General features: G+C 35.5%; 1 protein-coding gene across 4 annotated transcripts; it reads left to right on the forward strand.

The window, feature by feature from the left end:
- The first annotated feature begins 655 nt into the window (after positions 1-655).
- On the forward strand, positions 656-6,811 carry LOC110745303 (DNAse I-like superfamily protein). Of its 4 annotated transcripts, XM_021945379.2 has the most exons (12): positions 656-971; positions 1,218-1,290; positions 1,492-1,555; positions 2,259-2,346; positions 2,459-2,563; positions 3,034-3,553; positions 3,674-3,867; positions 3,993-4,101; positions 4,533-4,681; positions 4,759-4,968; positions 6,434-6,540; positions 6,630-6,811. In XM_021945379.2, exons 2-12 carry the CDS (start codon positions 1,222-1,224, stop codon positions 6,632-6,634), a joined length of 1,620 nt encoding a protein of 539 aa, XP_021801071.2. In that variant the 5' UTR covers positions 656-971; positions 1,218-1,221; the 3' UTR covers positions 6,635-6,811. The 4 variants fall into 4 exon arrangements, with proteins under 4 accessions (XP_021801071.2, XP_088105680.1, XP_088105678.1 ...); XM_088249554.1 differs by lacking the exons at positions 656-971; positions 1,218-1,290; positions 1,492-1,555 and adding an exon at positions 1,971-2,008; XM_088249552.1 differs by lacking the exons at positions 656-971; positions 1,218-1,290; positions 1,492-1,555 and adding an exon at positions 2,016-2,154.
- The last annotated feature ends 8,008 nt before the right edge of the window (positions 6,812-14,819 follow it).

The following is a 14,819-nucleotide window of genomic DNA, read 5'->3' on the forward strand; positions in this document are numbered from 1 at the left end:
TCAGCCAAAAACCCAAAAGAGTTCCAAAAACAGCTTTCTTCCTCTGGAGAAGAAAACAAAGTACAATCTGACGAAATCTCACAGTTTCCCAATCCCAATTCCAATTCCCAAAATCCCAAGTTTGGACTTTTAATTGAAAGGACATTCAACATTCTATCCTCCCTTTTGACCCTTCCCATTGTTTTTTTTTTCTCTTTTTCTTTTTTCCCAAAGATAAATATAAAAGAATTATTTAGTTCTTTACACTCGTTTGGTGATTCGGTTTGAACTGTATTAGAATTAGTCCGAGCCAATTCTAGGTCTCAGCATACCAATCAAGACGAGAATAATTGTCTAATTTAATTGATATAGTCTAGTCTAGATCGATCCATCTTTGTCTAACAAATTCTCATAAATGTCTTATTAAAAACAACAATATTTGATTCCTTCGTTCCTTTATACTAAAAAAATCACGCTCTAATAAAAAGAAGGAAAAAAAATCTTTTCTACAAGCGTCAAAATGTGATTTGTCCGTAAAGAAAAATAACACAAGTAGAAAAGTATGTTTCAAGAATTCGACAGAAATATTTTATATTTTTTCAAGAAAATATGGACAACAGAAGTCAGTTTTGCTAGCGACGTTATTTATTGCACTTGTCCTCGTTTGTACATCAACATGGGCAGTTCTTGAAACAGCACTGTAGAGGACTTGAGGCCATCCGTTGCAGAAACACACACACACAAAAACGTATGGAATATGCAGGTCTCCTTATCAAGTTCAATTTTCCATGTCTTTTTTTCTTGGGAAACTAAATAAAATCAAACACAAATATTTTATCAAGGAATAGGAATTTCTTTGTCCAGTTGACTTTCTCGAGAAAACCCATGTTGGCTGTCAACTTGTTTCATGGGTCGTTGTTGCCGTACTATTTATAATAAGACTTCAGAGATCTCCTCCTCCTCCATGAATGTCAAAGCTTCTTCAAATTCTGGTAATTTTTTGATTCTGTCATTTGAAACCACATTCCATTTTGGTGGCTGTGTTTGGTGCCCTTTTGGATGTTTAGGCAATTGGATTATTCATGGGATTTTGTTCGTTCAATCATAATACTTTATTAATATCTTGTCAAATTTATGAAATTTCCAGTTTTTATATCTTTAAGAACAAATGAGAGCAATCTTGTCTGGTTGAAGGGTTTTGATCTATCTGATTGCGGCATCTGTATCTGTTTGTGAAGGTCTATGAACCCAATTGATGAAACAGTAGCAGTTTCAAAAATGACTGTAGGGAATCAAGACGTGAAAAAGAAGGTTCCTTTTCTTATTTTGCTCTCCTTTCATTATGATTATATATCATTTTGTTTCCAATTTCTTCTTTTCTTTTGTGTAGTTGAAGAAATTGGATCATTTACCTCTCAAAATCTAGATCTTTTGGCAAAGATAATAGTTTTTTTTATTTATATATATCAGATTTGGTTAATTCATTGGAATTTTGCTACCCTTTCGTTTCAGTCTTTTATCCATAAGATTTTCACCATGAAGGAGAGAGACGGAAGTGGCTCATCTGATTTCCCTGGTGAGTCTATTGAATTTATCTCTAGTTTCAATACAATCACTTATCATATATAATTTTTTTTTTTCCATCAAAGAAAATCCAGGAGCATACAATGTGCTCTCTCTTTGCCTCCTCAAAAATCTGATAGGATATGTCTTGAAATTGGGGTCTCATATTGCAGATGATGTGATCTTTCTTTTTGGTTACAGATATAGCAGAATACAATTCCATTTGCTTTTTAAAGAATGTGATATTGCTTTTCTTTTTTGAACGGAATGGTTGGTTATTCTTCTTTAACTTTTTTTGGTAAGACGGGGATGATTAGTTGAGTTGAGCCAACCATATAAGTCATTTGGGTCTCAAATAGCTTCGTTGGTAAGAAAGATATTGATTGTTACAGGGAGAGGGGAGAGCATCATGGAGATTTGAAATTAGAATATATTCATGTTTGAAATTTAAGCTACTGCACGAAAGGTAGCAAGCATAAAGCATGTCCCTCTCCTTCCCCTCTCCCTCAAAACCAATATTTTGGATTAGATCCCCTTTTCCTTTCGATATTCATATGAGTCTTATGCTATCAGTTAAAGATAATTGGCTCCTTAGGGGCAGAGTTTTCTGAGGTTCCTGTTTAATCTGTAAAGAAACATTCTTTCTTGCTTTACCTACAACTCTTTTAAATTTGACATCTTACCATGAGATTTTTGTTGCTTGTATCTTCTTTCAGAACCACAGTCCAATCCAGCAGTTGACATTCAATCTATAAGTAGCACAGAGCCTCAGATGCCTGCTGGTCAATATGTTCAGTCCTTTCGGTAATCACAATATCTTCTAGAACTGACAAAAAATTGTTGTTTCTGTCTTTCTATCCCTTTGATAAATAGACATAGGCTTTAACATTTGATATTTATTCTCTGGGTTTTGTAGAGTGTTTGTAGCAACATGGAATGTAGGAGGGAAATCTCCTCATAATGGCCTAAATCTGGACGATTTTCTTCAGGTTAACAATGAATCAGACATATATGTCTTGGGGTATGGTTTCTTTATTTGTTGTTTTTCCTTTACTTTCTTGTTCCCTTCTGATTTGTACAGTTTCAAATTGATAATATCCTTTTGTTTTTCTTCGGGATTTGATTACTGTTTTTTTCATTTGCAAAGTTTCATTTAGGATATGTATCTCCTTTGCATTGCATTTTTTACTCTCACATCCACCCGTAAAGTGTCCACCCAATATCTAGGTACTTGATTTTAAAACATAACTACTGTGATATGAGTCACAGTGCCTATCACAACATTTAGAGTATGATAGTGTGTCAAGAAAACACACAGAAACAAGTTGTACAAAGATACGAGTCCCTTTGTCCTCCATGTATAGTTTTCCATTATGACATATCACTTTAGTAGAAGCTATAAAAAGAAAATATATTCCATGTTATTTAGGTGCTTATGTAGTAGATACTAATTGGTCATTTCATTAATTTTTTTTTGTTTTCTACCATCAGTTTTCAGGAAATTGTCCCTTTAAATGCTGGAAATGTGCTAGTTCTAGAAGATAATGAACCTGCAGCAAAATGGCTTACTTTAATCAATCAGTCATTGAACAAATCACTAGACGGGTCTTCAAGAAGCAAGGCTAGTGGTTCACGTTTTTCTTCGAAGCCTTCCCTTAAAAAGGTCAGTAAGACTTTTAGGACTGAGAGTAAAAGGAGGTTGAAGAGTTGCAACTGCATTTTTGAACTAGAAAGGAAACAGAGTAAGGATTTTTGCTTTCGATGCCAACAACCAAATATAAATGAAGACGACCTTTCTTCTGAACCGGATGAAGATGGATCAAACGTTTTTGATATATCGGAAATTTCTATGGCATCTACTAGCAACCATTTGAAGTACAGCCTTATAGCTAGTAAGCAAATGGTGGGAATTTTTGTTACCATTTGGGCGAGGAAGGAGTATATACAATATGTTAGCCACTTAAGAATCTCTTGCATAAGTCGTGGAATCATGGGATGCCTTGGAAACAAGGTATTTTACAAAAAAACTATAAGCATAGAGGTTTATCATAAGTCAGTTGTGCATGATTGAACATATATATCATATTACCTCTTATTGTAAGCTTAAGCCGTTATTCTTCACTGGTTGCAGGGTTGTATTTCTGTGAGTTTTTTATTCCATCAGACAAGCTTTTGCTTTGTCTGCAGTCACTTGGCATCTGGTGAGAAAGAGGGAGACGAGCTGAGGAGAAATTTGGATGTGTTAGAGATACTTAAGAGCACTCAGTTTCCTAAGATTTGCAAAACAACTCATAGCAGGATGCCGGATAAAATTCTAGGACATGAGTAAGCATCTATGAATGCCATTATTAAAGAATTAAACGTTGCTTTCATAAATCCTTTTTATTATCCATCATCATTTTCTCACATATAAATTGATTATCTGACTAATTCCTTTGCAAATGGATCAGTATGGTTATATGGTTAGGTGACTTGAATTATCGTATTGCTTTGAGCTATTCCGAAACCCGAAAGCTTTTGGAAAAGAATGACTGGGATGCACTTCTTAACAAAGACCAGGTAATTGAATTTAACATGAAATAATAAGAAAATCATGTTAGAGTTGGGCTACAAGGTTCGGAAATATTAGCCGTCCTATGTTAATGTGACTACCCAATCTAGTCTGATATTTGTTAAAGCATTTGCTTAAAGAGCTTTATTTTCAGTTTCAGTAGCAATTCAATGAATGAGCCATTTGGTACTAGAAATGAGTACTGCATTTCATTTCACATTTTATCCAAAATGTAGCTAAACTTCGGGGTTTTGACTCCCTCAATACTTTGTTTGGTGTGTTATTTATAACTCATCTTTGATGGATTTACAATTTCTGGGGCTGGAGAAGTCCGGGCATTTGGCTGCCATTTTTCAGTTATATACTTTGCTTTCTTTGTCACCCACACATTCTATTCTCCCATGTCGTGCACTAATAATTTTTTTGCTTGTATTTATAGCTCAAGATTGAAAGAGAAGCAGAGCGAGTGTTCAAAGGATGGAAAGAGGGAAAAATTTACTTTGCACCTACTTACAAATATTTTTATAACTCAGACACTTATTTTGGAGAGATAAAAACATCCAAAAAGAAAAGAAGAACCCCAGCTTGGTATGTGGATTGCAAGAGTGTACTTATGAAACCCAATTTACATTTAACAAAAAGATTTGACTAGTTCGATATTGCAGGTGTGATCGAATACTATGGCATGGAAATGGGATTAAACAACTTTCTTACATACGTGGAGAATCCCGATTTTCTGACCACCGGCCAGTTTGTGGAACATTTGTTGTGGATGTTGTTGCCAATCATAATGAATTGAAGAAAGGATCACCTAGCTCTAATATGAAGATTGAAATTGAAGAGCTTTTACCAACTGCTAGATACTTGAAAAACATGTAAGTTTATGACCAAATTTGGTAGTTTTTATTTATTTATATAGAGTTTTTGCAATGCTGGTGCAACGATAAAGAGTTGCAAAACTTATTTATCTTGATGATATGTGCTACTGCTTACACTGGGGTCATTTTGTCAAGATCAAAACATACATAATATTGGTGACCGCCTATTCCATCTTTGTCATATGTGAACACTTGCTCAGTAGGGCCTTGTTTTCTCTATCAAAACATATAGGGTCGTTGTCTTTTTATGTTCTTAACTCTCTAATATTTTCTGTAACTCTTGTGAACTGTCAAAGGTCGTTGCCCTGATTGTCTCTTTGTACTGTCAGGTACTAAAATGCTAACCATAGCTGCTGAAGGGTTGACGAAATACCCAATTTTGCTGATTAGATGAGATTAAATAGGTTTCATGATGCAGAGCTGTTTGCATTATTAAGGTGTAAATAGTTTTCCAACAAGTGATACATTCAGTCCCAAAGTGGTCACACATTCCAACTTTTCCGGCATGCATTATGAATTCCGTCCTCATAGTGATCATGCTTGGCTTTGGATGTTCTGATTTCCTAACAAGTTGATTCTAAGAGATGCATAGGTGACAGATTATTGTGTGAATTGGTGTCTTTGTTCTTATAATTTATCAAAGAGTGTATTTGTTGTAGACATTCCAGTTCTCTTGGCCTGAATTCGGTCAAAGAGAATGGAGCTCATGATATAAAATGCTTGTTTCACAAGCCACATTATATTTTATTCTTCAAACAGCATCTCAATGAGTTTAACTGCATCAAACATTTTTGGTCTGTTCTGGTGGAGATGAGAAGCATATGGTAGTTTAAATGCAGGATTATAATAATAAAGAGGGCCTTGAGTTTCAAACTTTCTCTGCAAATTGGCATTGCATTGGTAATGTAACCCTTAATTTTAAGTTCAGTGTCAAATATTTTAGACTTATGTAAGTCATTTACCATATCCCTGTATGTCATTATCTTAAGTGTAAAAAACTCAGAAGGCAGAATCCAAAGTTTGCCAACCAATTGTCTGTAATTTAATCACGTGCCTGATCACATGACTGCTCTCTATAACTAAATCTATAGGCAAATTTCTTTGGGAGACTGAGCTTTGGAACTTGGAAGCTAAAATAGTCAAAGATCCATCACATGACACTCCTGCATCCAATCTCCATTTTATATAAGTTAAGAGCAGCACATAAAAAGGTCATTAAGGAAAACCTCTCTCTCTCTCTCTCTCATATATCATGAGCTTATAAATAACGTTAACTCATCATCGGACCAAGCATTGGTAAGAAGACATCCTCTGAGTCTGCAAAACCATGAAATCCTGCTACAAAACATTGCTTAAGATTACCATTGCTATATTATTGATGCATTTAGTTTGCAATAATAGAGCCTTAGCCAGAGTTCACCCACCATCTTCTTTGTCTTCAGCTACTTCTTCATCCTCTCAGGCTCTCCTACATACACACTCAGACAAGAAAAAGCCAGTCACCACCGAGCCAGTATTCGATAGCCTTCGAAGAATACCTCCCAGCATTCCGAATCCTACTCAGAACAAGTAATCTTCATTGCGTTTCCTTCCATCTCTTAGCTTCCTATATTTTTATTTGGAAATATATTGATTCCAAGACAATGTTTATGTGCCAGGTTGAAGCCAAGGAGGGGCTGAAGCATCATAGTTGCATGAACTCCTAGAAGATGCTCCTGGAAAAAAGGAGTCTGTGTACCCAATTTTCTGTACTCCACAAGCACAAAAAGATACACTAAATGGAGTGTTGTAATTGGTTGGTTTTCCATAATTAATGTGGGGTTGAGTAGTTGAGTAACTAGATTATCAATATCAAAATCAATCTTGTTAGTCATGAAACCTAATCTTGAGTAAGCATATTGTTCAGTTTGTTTGGCAGTTCAATTCCTATCACTCCAAGTCTCAACACTTTGAAGTTCTTGGGTACTTCAAAGTATCCCATCCAAACACAAGACTAATTGCAATGTGGTCACACACCTTAGCCTAAAAGTTCAAATTAAAGCACACACGCATCTACCAACATCAACTTTTGAAAATTTTCAAATCGAAGAAAACTTTCAAGTTTGCAGGAATAGGAGCATCCATCAAGCAATATTTCCAACATAGGGACCATCAATCTTGTGTGTTGATGCATGAAGTTCTTCTATTTTTTTTTTATTGATCACATTATTTAATTGAGACTCTAAGCATCTTGATATGCCTATTACAAATTCCATGTAAATTATGTTTATATCTTAGTGTTGGTTTCTACGTGAGTGTGTGACATTTACAGTTCTTGAAGTTTAATATTGATAATATGACCAAAAAGCTCATTACTTGTCATCTAGATGTATTATATACTTAGCAAAAAATGAATTTTTCGGTGGGTGAGCTGGCTAAATTGTTTAGCTTAAAATCTAATGAATTTTTTTATTTCTATTTTTAAAATTTACAATTTCTACAGTTTTTCTATAAATAAAAGTACACATTAAATCATATAAATCACGCTAGTTAGTTCCATTGACTAATTTTCAATAAACTTTATCATAAAACAAATAAATATTAAATACAACCAAAAACTACATATTATCAAAATGAATATATGTTCAACAACATAACTGAAAGTGTACCTATTCAAGTTGTGCCCTGTGATCCTTAAGAGAATTGAAATATTTTGTTAGTGCATATGCATTGATATTGTCCGCAATTTCCCTTTTCACTCTAGACAATCATAGAACATGCTAGAAACTCACTCTCCATCTTATTGCAGTTTAAATCTGTTAAAATTTCTTGGCATCAACAAATAAGCTCTACAAATGCAAAGTGCAAAAATATAAATAGTTAAGTTTCACATATATATTATGTGTATAATAAGTAATTCATGTGTAAGTAAGTGACAGATTGGGGTTTTCCCCCATATCATGTTGCATCTTTGGTGTTCTTCTGTTTTTGGTGGGCCTATGTTGATCTACTCTTCTTTTGGCACATCTATTGTCTCATATCTAGGCTAGCTTTGGTTGTGTCTCATCTTGCGCGACTGCTCTTTGAGGTGTTGTGGCTTGGTCATGGTAGATCCACTGCTTGTTGGTGCATTGAGGCCCTCAAATAATTAGTGACACTCTATATGTCATGTCCCAAATGAAGATTACAAGCGGTTGATTTTTCTTTTGCTAGCGTTGTTTTAGCTTTTATTTTGGTTTAGTTTGTTCAATAAAGTCCATAAACTTAGTTGAGTTTGCTACGTGTTCTTAGTCTCTAGTAGAGTCATACTAGTTAGTGGCTAGTTTTGTCATTGATGTCATTGGACTAGATTTGGGGAAATTATGGCGATTGAGAGGGGTTATAGAAAAGTTATTTTTGAGAGTGATTCTCTCAAGATCTTTTCAACTTTTCGGTTGGCTCTGGTCATTGGGAAAGTTTCACCCATGTCTCCCATATTGTTATTGGCTTGGCCCCTTTACAGTATGTGTCCTTTGTACTCTTTATTCTTATTGACCTAATAAAATTCTATCGCCTTTTTATAATAAAAAAAGCCTTTTCCCACTTGTGGCAACAGAGAATACAAATAAACTTGAGAAAAATAATCTTTCCGTAATGAGTTGTAGTTGATGGTGGGCCACCTTTTAATGTTTCGTTGTTTAGATGTAAAAAAACATCATTAAGGAGGAGTATGACAACCATCTTAAAAGTGATGTTAACTATTGACAGAACTTTTGTTACGACTCTAGCAAGTATTGGTAAAGAATCATTCAAACATAAAGTTAGTGTTTGGGCCTACATTTTGTGCACCAGTCCAATTGACAGTCGGGCTTTTTCTACATGAATTAATATGGGATTTGTTGACCAAAAATGGTGAATAGCCATACTATTTCAAACATGTGGGATAAATTAATTCAATTACCCAAGTTATTTGATTTTCTGGAAATTAGTTACCAACAATGGTGAATAAGCCAAAAGCTCAGATTAATTGAATTAATTTAGACCCAATTCATATCTTTGGCTCGTAAGGTATATTAAGAGTTAACCACTACCGTTGGTGACTAACTGAAAACCAAATTGATAACCTTGAAACTAGAAAGATAAAAGCAGACTTACTTTAGTCAAAAGTCACGATTATTTGCTTCCAAAACCAGCCTGGATTATCTCTATTGGTAGACACGTGGCAGGTTTATTGGCATTATTTTAACCAACAGTGAAGAAATCCTGGATTCATTAGTATTTTAATCCACTCAAGTCCAGTTGAAGGCCAGAGGCATTTAAGGACATTGATCTTTGTTACTTTTAGCATTGAAGGAGGTCAGTCCAAACCAAGAAGGTTATTACTTCATTATCACTTATCCGTTAGTGATCATTGGAGTAAATACTTTCAAGTTGTTATTCTTCAAGTATCCAAGAGTCATCATCATACATTCTCCTATAAATATAAGAGTACTTGAATTGGAAAAAAGACAACTCAACAATCAACAAACAACCAAACTCCTAATTTAATCTCTAAATCAAACACAATCAATCAAACTGATAAACACCAAAGATCATACGATCTTCAAAGCCTTCAAGCCCAAAAGCAAGCAAGCAATCTTTTCTTTGAAGTAGTCCAGCTCAGAAGAAGCACAAGCAATCAAGCTTACAAAAGCAGTCCAACTCAAAAGAAGCAAAAGAAATCAAGCTCACAAAATCAGTCCAGCTTAGAAGAAGCTCAGACAATTAAGAAGAAAACGAGACTTCTCTCGTTGCAAATGCGATTCAGCTCAGAAGAATCAAGCAAAACTCATATTTTTGTTGTTACAAATTCAGTCCAGCACAGGTGAACGAAGCAAATGCTAGGTTTTCATCATATGGAAACCTCAACAAATTTTTCAAAGACATCTTAATATCTTAAGCTCATCATAATAGCTTACAGATCACTCGCAACCAAGCAGAACAGGTACTGACGTGCAATTTCAGTGCATCCACTTTCCAATCCAGTCTAGTATGGAAACGTTCAGTCAAGTCCAGACAAATTACTCAAGGACATCATGTTGTCTTAATCTCATGCATATAGCTTCCACATCAAGCAGAACAGGTGCAAACTTGCAGTTCTGCTAACTTTCCAAGCCTCTCCATGACTTAAACTGATTATAGCTCTGCCAATACAGTTATTGGTATCGATTTCCAACTAATCTTCATTAGTTGAGCGCACTGACGTGCAATTCTAGTGCAAGTAGATTCATGCCAGCCACAAGAAGTCCAAACCAGCCTGATCATAGGTCATTATGCAAGGTGATTCCTACAGGAAATGAAAGTCCAAATCTCTGAGACCTCTCAAGAATTGGCAATCTTTATTATGCTTTACAGTTCAGGGAGTTCAGCTTGAACTTGTTTGTTTTATTTTCCAAATACGTGTATTTTGCTTTACTTCCTAGTTTTTATTGAGATAAATTAAAAAGTCCTCACCTGTCTGAGGCAGAAAAAGAACTTACTTGGGAGATATTCCTCACCCAAATTCACAATTATTTATTTTAAAGTCAGTAGCTTGGGGCGCAAGTTATTACATCTTTCAAGTTTGTTAGGGTTTTTAACTGCTAACAGTGGCAAGCTCAAACATAAAAGAAAGTTGACTTGTAGACCACAAATGGTCTTTAGGTCAATGGAAAACTTTACCTAATCAATATAGGTACAATAGAAGAACGGGTAAACAATTGGTTGATTTATATTTTAATGACAATATACTTGTTTGTTTAAGGGTGATGTTTGTTGAAGTGAGTCTCCGAATTAATCAAAGAGATTTATTTCCTTGATTAATTAAGGGATTTACTTTCCTATTTTATATAGTTGTCAAATCATTGTATAATTAGGAGATACTTTCCTAATTCTTTACTGGATCTAATTCCTTGTAAAGCACTCATGTAAACTCTTATATATACCTCCTTATGGAGAAGAATAAAATAAGAACCTAACATATTCAAACCCATATTCATATTTTAGCATGGTATCAGAGCAATCGATCCTCGGTTGTCTCTAAATTCTCATATCAAAATTTCTCCTCCCCTCCTCTTCGAGGGGGGGAGGGGGAGTGAAAAAGGATCTGTTTCTCTTTCTCATGAAGATTTTGCCTCTTTCTTGACTCCGACATACCCTTCTCTTCAGGGGGAGAAGAGGATTGAAGAGAAGTTTCCATGGTTCCTTAGCCGTGTTCATAGGTTTTCTGTGTTCTTTAAATTCCTCATATCAAATTTCTCATATTTTTTCCCAAATCCAAATCCCTCAAATCTAAATCCTCGTATCGAATTTTCTTGAACCACAAACCCTGAATCAAATCCCTCATCTCGTATTCCTCATATTTCCATATCTAAATCCTCGTATCGAATTTTCTTGAAACACAAACCCTGAATCAAATCCCTCATCTCGTATTCCTCATATTTCCAGATCTAAATCCTCGTATCCTCTTATCCTGAAACCCTAAGCACGTCTTTTTTCTCTTATTCTTAAATCCTTCCACTGCCATGGATATCGTTTCCCAACCCAAATCCGAATCCGAATCCGAATCCCAACCTTTCAACCTGAATCCGAATCCGAATCCAAATACGAATCCAAATCCAAATTCAAATCCAAATCCGAATCCGAATCCGAATCCCAACCTACTAACCTGAATTCGAATCCAAATCCAATTCCTACATCAAATTCCTCAAATCAAACGGTCGGTCGCCAGTGGAAAGCGACCCCTCCCCCCCCCGGTAGTTCTTTGAACATGGATAATCTGCTTCAAAAGTACTAGTCGCCAGTGGAAAGCGACTAGTAGTCAGAGAAGCTGTTTCAAACTAACCGGTCGCCAAAATCTAGCGACCGGTCACCAGAGGAAAATGATCAGTTTTCTCCACGCTGTCAAAATCAGGAGGAGGAAATTGAACCGTCTTATGAGATTTTGCCCGCTTCAGCTCCAGTACCACACCAATCACCTGCTGAGGAAGTCATTTAGTGTGCTGATTGACACACCCATTGAGATGAATCACAAGTTGATATACCTGGCACACACAAGGCCAGATAGTGCATATGCTGTGAGTGTGGTTCGTCAGTTTATGCATTCACCCAATGTTTCTCATATGAATGCTGTTGATCGAATCTTAAGATACTTAAAGTCAGCCCTTGGAAAGGTTTTAATGTTCTCAAAACATGAAGATCTTGAAGTTTTTGGATATACATATGCTGATTGGGCTAGGTCCATTACAGATAGACATTTTATCAAAGAAAAAATTGAGAAGAAGATCATCCGCCTACCATTTGTAAAATCAGAAGATCAACTGGAAGATATCTTAACCAAAGCTGTTTGTGGCAAAGTATTTTATGACTCACTTACCAAGTTAGGCATTTGTGACGTATATGCACCAACTTGAGGAGGAGTGTTGAAGTGAGTCTCCTAATTAATAAAAGAGATTTATTTCCTTGATTAATTAAGGGATTTACTTTCCTATTTTATATAATTGTCAAATCATTGTATAATTAGGAGATACTTTCCTAATTCTTTACTGGATCTAATTCCTTGTAAAGCACTCATGTAAACTCTTATATATACCTCCTTATGGAGAAGAATAAAATAAGAACCTAACATATTCAAACCCATATTCATATTTTAGCAATGTTGACGAAGGAAAACTTGTTTGTATGTTATTTTCAATTATGCAATGAATTCATCGAGCAAAACTCCATGCATCACTTTGTTACTTATATGCCCCAGTTATGTTCCAAAATTACTAAATGGTCTCAAAAGTATATTTTACAAGTCTTTTAAAATGGGCCAGAATACATTCAACACGTTTTGTGAGAATCCAGGCAAGAATTATTCTTTGAAAATCATTTGTGTATAACGTATGGATTTATTGGTTTTTTGGGTCTGTATTGAATATTGCTAGATGTCTGATTTTGACAAGAGACTCTTCGAGAGGTTTTTTCCGTTTGGAAAGCTAAGCTACCTTAGAATGTACTTTGCATTATTAAGCCAATCATTACTAAGTATATCGGTGAACATAAAAACATATACTCAGCTAGCTCCTCAAACATCAGTTAATGAATTACTCTCTTCTTGTATTTGCATCCGAGATTGTGATCACCAGAGCCTAATAAGTCAATCATAATTGGATATGTCCATAGTGGCAGATCCACGGTGAGGTAAAAGTGGTCAATTGACCCCTGGAACACTGGAAAACCCCATGGCAGCCGGGGATCTTGACCCTCGGATCCTTGGCTGGCTAGCAAGAATGCCCACCAGGTATTTGAAAAATTGCCTAAGCGAGGGGCTATGTTGTTTGGAAGGCAACATGCGCGGCCAGCCTGCGCACTAGAGCTTCTTTATTTTTTTTTTAAGACTTGGCCAAAAAATTGCCCTTTTTTACCAAGTCACCTAAGCCTTTTTTTCTTTCTCAAACCTCAAGTTATTCGAACTTTATTCACCCTAGTTTATTGGACCATTAAAATAAATAAATATATAAAAAGAAAAAAAAGGCATTCAACAAAATATAAACCACAACCCATCATAGTTTATTCAAAATTTTTACCTTACCCCAAAGAAGGGAAATCCCAACGCCCCCAAAACCTTAATGAAGAAGATGTTTGATCCTAGACCTCTTGCAGAAACAACAAGATAATTGACAAGCAGCTTGATTCCAAGAGCAGTTCTTTTTATAATTTTAATTTTTTCTTATAGCGCAGTGCATTTCATTAACTAATGTTTTGGTTTAATTAATTCAGGTTTTGTTTTGGTTAATTTGTGTAGGTTTTGTGTCTTTATTAATTGACATGAGTTTTGTGTTTGGATTGGTTAATATGACTTTTATGTTTTGATGAATTGTCATAACTTTGTGTTATGTTAATTGGTGTCTTGATTAATTGATATGTTTACATGTGTATTGTATTTTCATTCCTCTTTTTATTTTTTATTTTTTTTATAGCCACAACAATTTCATAATAAAAGGGCATTACAAGAATAAAGCCCCACAAAGGACCCTTGCAAACAATAGAAAATACAAACAATAAACACAAATATTGCAAGACAATGAGCAAAAACAATTTTACTTCTTGAAGACCCAATTCACCAGGAACTGAAAAACATAAGAGGATCCATAAAACCACTGCATGTGGTGTAAGAAGATCATATGAGAGATAGAACTCTCTACAACTTTGGGAGTTAGGGATAGAAAACATTTACAAGTGGAAAAGCAAATTCCGCTCAACTCCACATGGTCACATTGTCTCCCAAAAACCCATAAACCCAAAGCACCAATTGATAATAGAACAACAAAATCAATAGATACACCCCTCAACACAGATATCTAATGATATCCACTTGTTGAGGCCCAAAATGTCAAGAGAAGCCCAAAGGCATCTAAAGCCCAATATAACACACAATATTTGCCACGTGATAATCTCAGTTATATTTTGGAAATTAATTCAGTAAAGAAATATAGAGGTACTTTTATACAAATTTGAATAGTGTACATGCCATGCCAAGCAAATGTGAAATAAATCCATGCAAGCTAATCCATTTCCCTATGCTAAACCACCTACATGGTTAAGTGGGCCCAAGCCACATACAAGTCTGGGGCTTGCTGAGCGGGTCCATAAGGCATGTTGAGAGATTAGAGCGTGGACGTTTTGGGTTGCTTGGGGGCACCAAAACTCAGGCCCACTTTCCCGAGCCTAATTACAGGGGTAAGCAAAGAGAACCACCAGCCTTTTCAACCAGCATCACAGCCAGATCTACCCACGTGTCTTCCACTAGCATTAAAACCCAGCTTCCACCATCTCACTATCCATCATTAAAAACCATATTTAACACTCAACTTCCAACGCCTTACCTG

Source organism: Prunus avium, chromosome 2, assembly GCF_965620075.1.
Source record: "Prunus avium chromosome 2, drPruAviu1.hap1.1, whole genome shotgun sequence".
Lineage (NCBI taxonomy): Eukaryota > Viridiplantae > Streptophyta > Magnoliopsida > Rosales > Rosaceae > Prunus > Prunus avium.